Source organism: Bubalus kerabau, chromosome X (genome assembly GCF_029407905.1).
Source record: "Bubalus kerabau isolate K-KA32 ecotype Philippines breed swamp buffalo chromosome X, PCC_UOA_SB_1v2, whole genome shotgun sequence".
Classification (NCBI taxonomy): Eukaryota; Metazoa; Chordata; class Mammalia; order Artiodactyla; family Bovidae; genus Bubalus; species Bubalus kerabau.
In genome coordinates, this window is record NC_073647.1 from 1,116,786 (window position 1) to 1,128,789 (window position 12,004).

Below are 12,004 nucleotides of genomic sequence, written 5' to 3' on the forward strand. Positions count from 1 at the left end.
ACCCAGTTATATGATGAGATACTGATTTTATGAATAATCAATACAGACACACAAGACTGTCATCCTGGCGTCTGAAATTTTCATCATTCATGTTCCTCCTATATGCTTGTCATTATCTCCAAAGATCCCTTTTCAGAAAGAACACAGTTACAAGTTACCTGCAAGAAGTATAATTCAAGCTTGTAGAAACCTCTAATAATATCAAGTTTCAATCTATTATTTTCTCTCATAAGAAAGTGATCAGAAAGTAGGAAAGATTCAGAAAGATGAGACTAGCTATAATTCTAGAACACTTAGGAGAGTGAGTTTAAAGAGAAAAAAAGACTTGGCAAATTACAAAAACAGACTGAAGTTTTGATAAGTCAAGAAAAAGTTATAACCAAAAAATGGTAGCTTTTTGAGGGTAAGATTGAAACTGGCTTGCCTACAAAAGTGCTTCTCAAATTTAATGTGTAATATAAGTTACTTGAGGATCTTCTTAAAATGTCTATTCTGATTCAGGAGGTCTGGGACGGGGTTTATTCAGTGTCAGACTTTATTTTTCTGGGCTCCAAAATCACTACAGATGGTGACTGCAGCCATGAAATTAAAAGACGCTTACTCCTTGGAAGGAAAGTTATGACCAACCTAGATAGCATATTCAAAAGCAGAGACATTACTTTGCCAACAAAGGTTCGTCTAGTCAAGGCTATGGTTTTTCCTGTGGTCATGTATGGATGTGAGAGTTGGACTGTGAAGAAGGCTGAGCGCTGAAGAATTGATACTTTTGAAGTGTGGTATTGGAGAAGACTCTTGAGAGTCCCTTGGACTGCAAGGAGATCCAACCAGTCCATTCTGAAGGAGATCAGCCCTGGGATTTCTTTGGAAGGAATGATGCTAAGGCTGAGACTCCAGTACTCTGGCCACCTCAAGCGAAGGGTTGACTCATTGGAAAAGACTCTGATGCTGGGAGGGATTGGGAGCAGGAGGAGAAGGGGACGACAGAGGATGAGATGGCTGGATGGCATCACTGACTCGATGAACACGAGTCTAGGTGAACTCCGGGAGTTGGTGATGGACAGGGAGGCCTGGCGTGCTGTGATTCATAGAGTTGCAAAGAGTCGGACATGACTGAGCGACTGATCTGATCTGGGACGGGGTTAAGATTCAGCATTTCTAAATAGACCTCAGGTAGTAATGTTACTGCTGGTCTCAGGATATTTAATTAATTATTCATTTTAGATAAATATTTTCCATCATAATGAAAGGAGAGTTCCAACAAAGGCCTTTTACAATCCATTAGTAGGGTGTCCTAGTCACTGGGAATGCTTATTGGCAGGTGTATCACATCACTGAAGTGCTGTACTACAAGAAATGGGAGCAAAAGCATGCATGTTCGGCTCTACTTACTTATTGTTTAATGTGACTACACCAACTGTGCTTCTAGGAGTTGACATACTGGCCACATAATTCCACTGACGTCCTTCAGGGTCCCATCTTTCTACAGTATTTAGATAACTCCATCCATCATGGCCACCAACAGCATACATTGGTCCTTCAAGTGTGGCTACACCTAATGGATAAAAAATAGCATGAGAGCTCACCTAGGTAGGGCATATATAATAGATATTTCATTTTACAAGGAAGTGACTACTTAAAAACTTGATTTTTATCTATTAATGGTTTTGTAAATAGCCATTTAATGAATAATTTGCCAAACGTGATTTGAAACTAAAACTAAATATAGTCTTTTAATCCTAGGAAATATCATGGAAGGGTATCATGGTTATAATGCTAAAGGCATAGAAAGTAGATGAACACATCATTTCTTGCAATTAAAAGAAATGGGAAGATGATTTTTCTCTGTCACAGTTTCAATGTCATTTTTCAAATATAAAAGGTAGATGAGATATGATACTGAATCTTAGATAAATACTAGAACTGTTGGCTCGGAGAAGGCAAAGGCACCCCACTCCAGTATTCTTGCCTGGAAAACCCCATGGATGGAGCAGCCTTGTAGGCTGCAGTCCATGGGGTCGCGAAGAGTCGGACAGGACTGAGCAACTTCACTTTCACTTTTCACTTTCATGCATTGGAGAAGGAAATGGCAACCCACTCCAGTGTTCTTGCCTGGAGAATCCCAGGGACGGGGGAGCCTGGTGGGCTGCCGTCTATGGGGTCGCACAGAGTCGGACACGACTGAAGCGACTTAGCAGCAGCAGCAGCAGAACTGTTGGCTAAGTCTGATAGATCATTTTAATCCCTTATTTTTATTAAAGGGATACAAATGATTCCCATAAGACATCTCAGTAAACAGGGGCTTTTGAAGTTTAGTTAGAAATTTGTTCTATTCAGTTCAGTTGCTCAGTCGTGTCCAGCTCTTTGCAACCCCATGGACTGCAGCAAGCCAGGCCTCCCTGTCCATCACCAACTCTGGAGTTTACTCAAACTCATGTCCATTGAGGCGGTGATGACATCCAACTATCTCGTTCTCTGTCGTCCCCTTCTCCACCCACCTTTAAATCTTTCCCAGCATCAGGGTCTTTTCAAATGTGTCAGTAGTTCAAATCAGTTGGCCAAGTATTGGAAGTTTCAGCTTCAGCATCAGTCGTTCCAATGAATATTCAGGATTGATTTCCTTTAGGATGGACTGGTTGGATCTCCGTGCTGTCCAAGAGACTCTCAAGAGTCTTCGGAAATACCACAGTTCAAAAGTATCACTTCTTCCATGCTCAACTTTCATTATATTCCAACTCTCATATCATACATGACTACTGGAAAAACCATAGCTCTGACTAGACAGACCTTTGTTGGCAAAGTAATGTCTCTGGTTTTTAATACGCTGTCTAGGTTGGTCATAACTTTGCTTCCAAAAGCAAGCATCTTTTAATTTCATGGCTGCAGTCACCATCTGCTGTGATTTTGCAGCTCCCTAAAATAAAATCTGTCACTGTTTCCACTGTTTTCCCATGTATTTGCCATAAAGTGATGCGACCAGATGCCATGATTTTAGTTTTTTGAATGTTGAGTTTTAAGCCAACTTTTTCACTCTCCTCTTTCACTTTCATCAAGAGGCTCTTTAGTTCTTCTTCAATTTCTGCCATAAGGGTGGTGTCAGCTGCATATCTGAGGTTATTGATATTTCTCCTGTAAATCTTGATTCCAGCTTGTGCTTCATCCAGCTCAGCATTTCTCATTATGTACTCTGAATATAAGTTCAATAAGCAGGATGACAATATACAGCTTTGTCATACCCCTTTCCCGATTTGGAATCAGTTTGTTGTTCTATATCCAGTTCTAACTGTTGCTTCTTAACCTGCATGTAGATTTCTCAGGAGGCAGGTCAGATGGTCTGCTATTCCCATCTCTTGAGGAATTTTCCACAGATTATTGTGATCCACAGAGTCAAAGGCTCTGGTATAATCAATAAAGCAGAAGTAGATGTTTTTCTGGAACTCTTTTGCTTTTTCTATGATACAGCGGATGTTGGCAATTTGATCTCTGATTCCTCTGCCTTTTCTAAATCCAGCTTGAACATCTGGAAGTTCATGGTTCGCGTATTGTTGAAGCCTGGCTTGGAGAATTTTGAGCATTATTTTATTAGCATGTGAGATGAGTGCAATGATGAGGTAGTTTGAGCAGTCTTTGTCATTGCCTTTTTTGGGGATTGGAATGAAAACCAACTTTTTCCAGTCCTGTGGCCACTGCTGGGTTTTCCAAATTTGCTGGCATATTGAGTGCAGCCATTTCACAGCATTGTCTTTAGGATTTGAAATAACTCAACTGGAATTCCATAACTTCTACTATCTTTGTTTGCAGTGATGCTTCATAAGGCCCCCTTGACTTCCCATTCTAGAATGTCTGGCTCTAGGAGAGTGATCACACCATGATGATTATTTGGGTCATAAAGATCTTTTTTGTGTAGTTCTTCTGTGTATTCTTGCCACCTCTTCTGAATATATTCTGCCCTTGTTAAGTCCATACCATTTCTGTCTTTTATTGAGCCCATCTTTGCATGAAACATCCACTTGGTATCTCTCATTTTCTTGAAGAGATCTCTAGTCTTTCTTATTCTATTATTTTCCTCTATTCCTTTGCATTGATTACTGAGGAAGGCTTTCTTATCTCTCTTTGCTCTTCTTTGTTACTCTTCATCCAAATGGGTATATCTTTCCTTTTCTCCTTTGCCTTTCAATTCTCTTCTTTTCTGCCAAAGCCTTTGACTGTGTGGATCACAATAAACTGTGGAAAATTCTGAAAGAGATGGGAATACCAAACCACCTGATCTGCCTCTTGAGAAATTTGTATGCAGGTCACTAAGCAACATTTAGAACTGGACATGGAACAACAGACTGGTTCCAAATAGGAAAAGAAGTATGTCAAGGCTGTATTTTGTCACCCTGTTTATTTAACTTCTATGCAGAGTACATCATGAGAAATGCTGGGCTGGAAGAAACACAAGCTGGAATCAAGATTACCAGGAGAAATATCAATAACCTCAGATATGCAGATGACACCACCCTTATGGCAGAAAGTGAAGAGGAACTAAAAAGCCTCTTGATGAAAGTGAAAGTGCAGAGTGAAAAAGTTGGCTTAAAGCTCAACATTCAGAAAACAAAGACCATGGCATCTGGTCCCATCACTTCATGGGAAATAGATGGGGAAACAGTGGAAACAGTGTCAGACTTTATTTTTGGGGGCTCCAAAATCACTGCAGATGGTGACTGCAGCCATGACATTAAAAGACGCTTACCCCTTGGAAGGAAAGTTATGACCAACCTAGATAGCATATTCAAAACCGGAGACATTACTTTGCCAACAAAGACTCATCTAGTCAAGGCTATGGTTTTTCCTGTGGTCATGTATGGATGTGAGAGTTGGACTGTGAAGGCTGAGTGCTGAAGAACTGATGCTTTTGAACTGTGGTGTTGGAGAAGACTCTTGAGAGTCCCTTGGACTGCAAGGAGATCCAACCAGTCCATTCTGAAGGAGATCAGCCCTGGGATTTCTTTGGAAGGAATGATGCTAAAGCTGAAACTCCAGTACTTTGGCCACCTTATGAGAAGAATTGACTCATTGGAAAAGACTCTGATGCTGGGAGGGATTGGGGGCAGGAGGAGAAGGGGACGACAGAGGATGAGATGGCTGGATGGTATCACTGACTCAATGGTTGTGAGTTTGAGTGAACTCCGGGAGTTGGTAATGGACAGGGAGGCCTGGCATGCTGTGATTCATGGGGTCGCAAAGAGTCGGACACGACTGAGCGACTGATCTGATCTGATCTGATCTCTTCTTTTCATAGCTATTTGTAAAGCTTCCTCAGAGAACCATGTTGCCTTTTTGCATTTCTCTTTCTTGGGGATTGTCTTGATCCCTGCCTCCTGTACAATGTCATGAACCTCCGTCCTTTGTTCTTCAGGCACTCTATCAGATGGAATCCCTTGAATTTATTTGTCTCTTCCGCTGTATAATCATAAGGGATTTTATTTAGGTTGTGCCTGAATGGTCTAGTGTGTTTCCCTACTTTCTTCAATTAAGTCTGAATTTGGCAATAATGAGTTCATGATCTGAACCATAGTATGCCCACAGTTTTGTTTTTGCTGACTGTATAGGGCTTCTCCATGTTTGGCTGCAAGAATATAATAAATCTGATTTTTTCTATTGGATTCTATGAATAGCTCCTTTCTGTTTCTCATCTGCTTTGGGAATTCACGTTACTGGCTCCTCCTGCCGCCTTCTTCACCATCTCAATTTGCCATCCACACTACCTCTCCTATCTCTTTAGCAATAGCAATTAAGAGTTTTAAAATTTGCTTCAGTGTCTCTGTAAGATATGTTTTCTAAAAAATCACACATACAGAACTGAGCTGAATAATTACATAGTCTATCATTTGATATAATTTATCAGTTACATTGAGGCAAACAATACCCATCTTGGATATGTCACACTTCAGCTGTGTAAAATTTGGTTCTTTAAAAGCAATGCAATTATTCTTTTCTTAAAAAACAAACTCAGTAGTATTGAAACATATGGAGTCTAGCACTAAGAAAAGCAGATCTTGACAAACCATCAGGAGAATCAAAGTTCATCACTGTTCAAGAAGTCTCTATTCTTTCTTAAGCTTCTTGGAAACCTCTGACTTAAGTATAAATTAGGGCTGTTCTCAAGGAAAGTGGTTTTTCTAAATAGCCCTGCCTTCAAACTGCATCCAAAGGCTTTTGCCTAAATATAGATTTGATTCTTATGGGAAGGGACACTAGTAACTAGAAACACAGTGTCTCTCCATTAGCAAGTGTTCTTTTCTCTAAACTGACCTTAGAAGAAAACTTGTTGTAGTTGCGTGCTCCTCAACAATATATTCTTTCTAAAAGGTTTTATCCTTCCTGAAGTGGGACCCCTTTAAAATACCATTGGAATGGAGGTACAGTTACAACAAGTATGACACATGAAACAAAGAAAAACTTTCACATGCTTTTACCATTTATTTAAGCTTTTCAGAATTTTCAGACATTTTGAATGTGAGTATGACTAAATCTCAATGATATGCACTTATTTAAGCTCTAGTAAATGCACAGTCTTTAGAAACTATACAACATTAAGCTCTTACCTAAACCATGCCTGTGTGTTGACATGGGAGGCATCACTGTCCAGATTTTGCCAACTGGATTAAAACATTCCACAGTATTCAAAGTTTTTAAACCATCTCTTCCTCCCACAACATAGAGTTTGTTATCAATAACAGCAACTCCAAACTGAAGCCTACGCCCATTCATGGTGTCAATATGTAGCCAGCGGTTGGTCCGGAGGTCATATTTTTCAATTGTAGTGGTACCTGTTAAAGGGATATTGAACAATGCTAAAAACTACTTGTGCAAAATGTTTTCATCATTCATATTATATTTATGTATCTATATTTATAGTATAGAATCAGTGATTGCAGTTCAAATTAAAATAAGTAGTCCAGATAATTCTCCAACCTGTACAACAAGGCAAGGATAATATTTCACCACTTCTGAATCCAAATGGAAAAGTGAGAATAAAATAGTTTATTTAATATATATGGTTTATATGTTTATAATGATTCTTTAGCTATAATATGCTATTGTTAGTACTAACACAGGTTCCAGACACCATATTTTACAACAAAAACTGCTTTGGAATGTATTACTAACTGTTTACACATCCATTATGGTTTTACTTAACTATGAGCATTCAATGTACTAATTTATGCTCTTTTATTTTACTCAATTTTGTCTGTATGTGTGTGTTTATTTAAAACATAAATGACTAAAGGAACAGAAAAGAAAATTCCTTTTAAATGGGCCTTCAGTGTTAATTCACATTATTCACATAATAACATTTTTGTCCTTTATTGTGCCCATCTTTGCATGAAATGTTCCCTTGATATCTCTAATTTTCTTGAAGAGATCTTGAAATGAAAGCTAGGCTGCACTGATTACTAAAATTATGGAAGTATTAATGATGAAGTAAGTAGGAAATTATACCAAGCTACATTAATCAACTATATATAGAAGACTTACATTAAAATGATGTAGAAATCTGCTTAAAGCCAAGTTATTTTTTCCAAACATTAAATAAAATATAAAAGATGAATTTACTCTATATCTCGTATCTGCATCTATGAACATATATGACTGATAGTTTTGTATCTTTAATTCTGAAGTGTCTTTAGCCCATTTTCCTACTAATCAAAATGTAGATCATCTAGCTGGCTTATTATGGCAACTCTGTATTTGATTGAAAAAGAGTTTTCCTTTTTTTAACTAATCTTTTTCTTTGGGACTCACTTCACATTTTTTTTCTGTGTTTATTAACTTTCTGCCCTAAAATGTGGCAAATATTGCTTCTTACTTCATTTCAAAGTTCCTATTCAGCTCTCACTTATGATCTATTCAAGGGTGAACAAAATCAACTAAACTTTGTGGTATTGTTTAGAACAATAGTTCCTGCAGTTGTGAATATATATAATTTAGTTATTTCCTCCATCTTTTTTTAAAATGAACTTAAAAATCTGTACCTGATATCACTTATATGTGAAATCCCCCCAAAAATGAATGTATATCGAATACAGAAAGAGATACACACATACATTATAGAAAACATTTTTGTGGTTACTAAAAATGAGAGGGAAGGAGGGAGGGACAAATTAGGGGTTTGGGATTAACAGATACAACCTACTGTTAATAAAATGGACAAGTAGCAAGGATACATTTTATAGCACAGGGGATCAGAGCCATTATCTTGTAATAACTTAGAGTATCATCTAAAAAAATACTGAATCACCATGGTGTACACCTGAAACTAATATAATAAGTCTGTACTTCAATATAAAGAAATTAAATTTATCATAGAAAAAAAATTGCTCTCATAAGAGAAAAAGTACCTATTAACAGTTAATGAACTCTAATGAAAGGCTTATATCCCATAAGGCAATTGTAAAAAAAAAAATATAAGAAATTTATATTACTTTATTTATAAAAATTAGCTTTAGATGCACACATTTCAACATGGCTTTAATACCACCCTCACAATTTGGAGGGTGTTAAGAGTAATTAAGAGTCCCATGGACAGAGGAGCCTGGTAGGCTGCAGTCCCTGGGGTCGCGAAGAGTCGGACATGACTGAGCGACTTCCCTTTCACTTTTCACTTTCATGCACTGGAGAAGGAAATGGCAACCCACTCCAGTGTTCTTGCCTGGAGAATCCCAGGGATGGGGGAGCCTGGTGGGCTGCCGTCTATGGGGTCGCACAGAGTCGGACATGACTGACGTGACTTAACAGCAGCAAGAGTAATTAATTTTCTTCTGTTACCTTTCATAGCATCCATGCCTCCTACAGCATAAAGTGCTCCCATGGTTGATTTTCTAGGCCTTGTCCTAGGACTTTGCATCATGGGTCTTCTCTCAGGTAAGAGATGATACTTCATAGCTTCCATCAGGAGTTTCTGACATTCAAGATCACCAGTAAACATGGAGCTGTTTTCAAGATCTGCCAGTAACTGAAAAGTAATGATACATGGTATATGAAGTAAAGAGCAGATCATTAGAAGTAACATCTTCACTTAAATAATTTTGGAGGAAACTCAAGCTAATTCTAATACATGTGTTATTATTTAATATTTTAAGTTACTTAAGTAAAATATTTTATGACTAAAACCCTCATGGTAGCAACTAATTTATTAGTGAAAATTTATTTGACATACCATTCCTCATTTGAATATGTATTTTGCATACAATCTCCAGGAGTAAAAGTGAAAAAGCACTCATAAAATGTGTTAATGAAAGCGAAGTAAATGGCTATGTCTGCACAAAGCAAGCATCTCCTGTCCTACTGCATGTAGCTAGAGAAACAATCAAATTTTTGGTTGATTTAAGGGAGGTAGAGCAAACATGACCAATTAAAGTAATATCACCATGGGGGCTGCATCTTTATCATCAAATCAAAGCACAAAGCAGGTGTTTTTTATCTATATATGTACATGTATACACAGGTAAAGTACATGTATTAGTAATTAGGTGATTCATCGTCAGTAGTATATGATATCCATCTTTTCTAACCAATGTTGCCTGATAGGTAATATGATCCCAATTGAATGAAATAAAATCTAGGTAAAGTATTCTTCCTGAGACTAGTTGAGGAGAAGTTACTAGCCTTTTTAGAATTTTTCCAAGGGTCATTTAGATTGGTTCTTAGAAGTTTGGAGCCCACATTATCATAGGACATTGTCAGGAACAGCAAGCAGGTTGTTGGAAAGGAAGTACTAATCTTACCCCATAAAACTTCCCTGAAGTTTCCTGTGCTGCACTGGTTAACCTCAGCTCTGTTCTCACCCCACTTGTTATCTCTGATGGATCACTGTTTTGACTTGGCTGGTGAGATTCCAGGTACCTCTTTATGAAGTATAAAATTAAGGGCTTCTGAGCCTGTATACCAGTGCACCTCAAATTTTTAAGAGTCATCTGAAAAACTTGCTAAAATACAGATTCCTTGGCTTCAGCTGCATAAATTGCTTCAGTAGGTTTGTGGTGGGGGCCTGAGAAGCTGAGTTTCAAACAAACTTCCAGTCTTAAGAGTAAATATATACTGGGAGTTCCAAAGATGGTAGAGAATAAAGACTCTGAACTCATCTCTTCTCCCGGGCACATGAAAATTACAACTATTTCCAGGATAACTGTTGATTTAAAAAAAGACCAGAACCTACCAGTAAAGATCATTTACAACTAAAGATGTAAAGAAGGAACCACAAGTTGGATAGGAGAGATAGAATCTTGGTACAGTCAAGACCCAGAATCCTATGGTGGGTGACCTACAAACAAGAAAATAATTACAACCCCTCAAAAGAGTGAGGGCTCTAAGCCCACATTGGGCTCCCTAGTCCAGGTGTCCTGTACCAGGAAGACTCCAGACTATTTAGCTTTGAAGGTCAGCAAGGTTTACATTCAGGAGACTCAGAGGGCTGTGGAAAATAGTGACTCTATACTTAAAGGGAACACACAAAATTTCACATGGTTTGGGATCCAGGGAAAAAACAGGAACTTGAAAGGAGCTACCAGCTGATTTTAGAGTCACCAGGAAAGGCAATAGACAGCTCACCTTAGAATCAGACATGGGCAGCAACCGTTGTGAGAGTTCATTCTACCATGTGGACACTGGTGCTAGCAAGGGCCATTTTGGAAACTTCCCTTTAGCTTAATAGCAGCCAGACCTAATAGACTATAGACACTAATCCTGGGATGCCTCAGGTGAAACAACTCACTGAGAAGAGACATAAGCCTACTCACCAGAAGAAGATGTGGTGTATACACACACACACTGGAATACTATTCAGCCATTAAAAAAATTCCCATTTGCAATAACATGGATGGTCCTGGAGTGTGTTATGCTCAGTTTAAATATATATATATATATATATATATATATATATATATATATATATATATTCTGCCATACACTTGAAACTAACATAGCATTGTTATGTATTTCAATAAAAGTTGATTACTGACTATAATGATGCTCTAGTGCATTTGAAACTCTTTAATATGGTTTCCATCATAGCAGTTAATTGCTCATGTTAGTTAGTAGGTTTTATCCAGAAACTAACTCCTTCCTAGAGTCTCCTCTGGGATGCTACTGTAATAATTACTATCACCTTTCCTAGAGGGTGGTAGGAAAAGAAAAAGAGTTAGCTTTAGTCATTTCCCCTGTTTGTTACAAGTGCTGTTTGGTGACAGAAAACTGAAACTAATGAGTACGCTGAAGTTTGGAGATTATTTGTAGGTCTTTCATTAAAACTTCTTTCCCCTCTCTCCTATCATTATTAATATTGCTAACTGAAGGCTGTATTTGTCCTTCTGTGAAACAAATCCTGTACTAGAAATTCTCCATATAAAGCAGATAAGGAATAGATTAATGTCCAGTTGTCATTTAGAACTATAATTTCCATTACCTGGGTAAGTTTCCATACCTGTGGTGGAAGTAACGGCAATCTGATGTAAGAAAGCAGCATTGCTAGGTCTTGTTGCCTAGCCTGCACATCATGCCCCACCCACAGCATTAGAGCATGGAAAATGGTTTCTTCATCAGGCACATTAATGTCATCACTGCACAAAAGTTTTGAAATCTCATTAGCTGGAAGGAGGAGGAATTCTTGGTTCTGTATTACCTCGATGAAGTGTTCCTAGAAAAGAGAGATCTACTGAAATTTTGTACTTTAACTTCTTAACAAAATAAGCTTATCAAAGCATTTTACTTTGTTAAACTTCAGAAAAAGTCAGAGAGACAGATATATGCATTTATAAAAAAATAGATGCTATTGCCAGCCATGAGAGAGGGGTCGGATGTGCCTTTTGAAGCTGAGGAACCAAAGAAGGCCTGGGGGAGGCTGTGCATTTGATGGGGCAACATACTGAATTATTTCATGATGAGAAAAAGAGGTCAATTAAAAACTCCTTCCTCTTGTGAAAAAACACGATTAATCAAGGAAAAAGTATATTTTACAATGAAT

The 12,004-nt window shown here is 38.0% G+C and overlaps 1 protein-coding gene across 1 annotated transcript in view; it reads right to left on the bottom strand.

Moving 5' to 3' along the window:
- KLHL4 (kelch like family member 4) overlaps window positions 1-12,004 on the bottom strand; it is a 123,988-nt gene that overhangs the window by 28,189 nt on the left and 83,795 nt on the right. The window contains exons 5-8 of the mRNA XM_055564628.1: window positions 11,465-11,677; window positions 8,812-8,998; window positions 6,588-6,812; window positions 1,390-1,552 (exon numbers count right to left, since the gene is read on the bottom strand). Of these exons, the coding sequence (XP_055420603.1) occupies window positions 1,390-1,552; window positions 6,588-6,812; window positions 8,812-8,998; window positions 11,465-11,677 (788 nt within the window). The remainder of the gene's footprint in view (window positions 1-1,389; window positions 1,553-6,587; window positions 6,813-8,811; window positions 8,999-11,464; window positions 11,678-12,004) is intronic.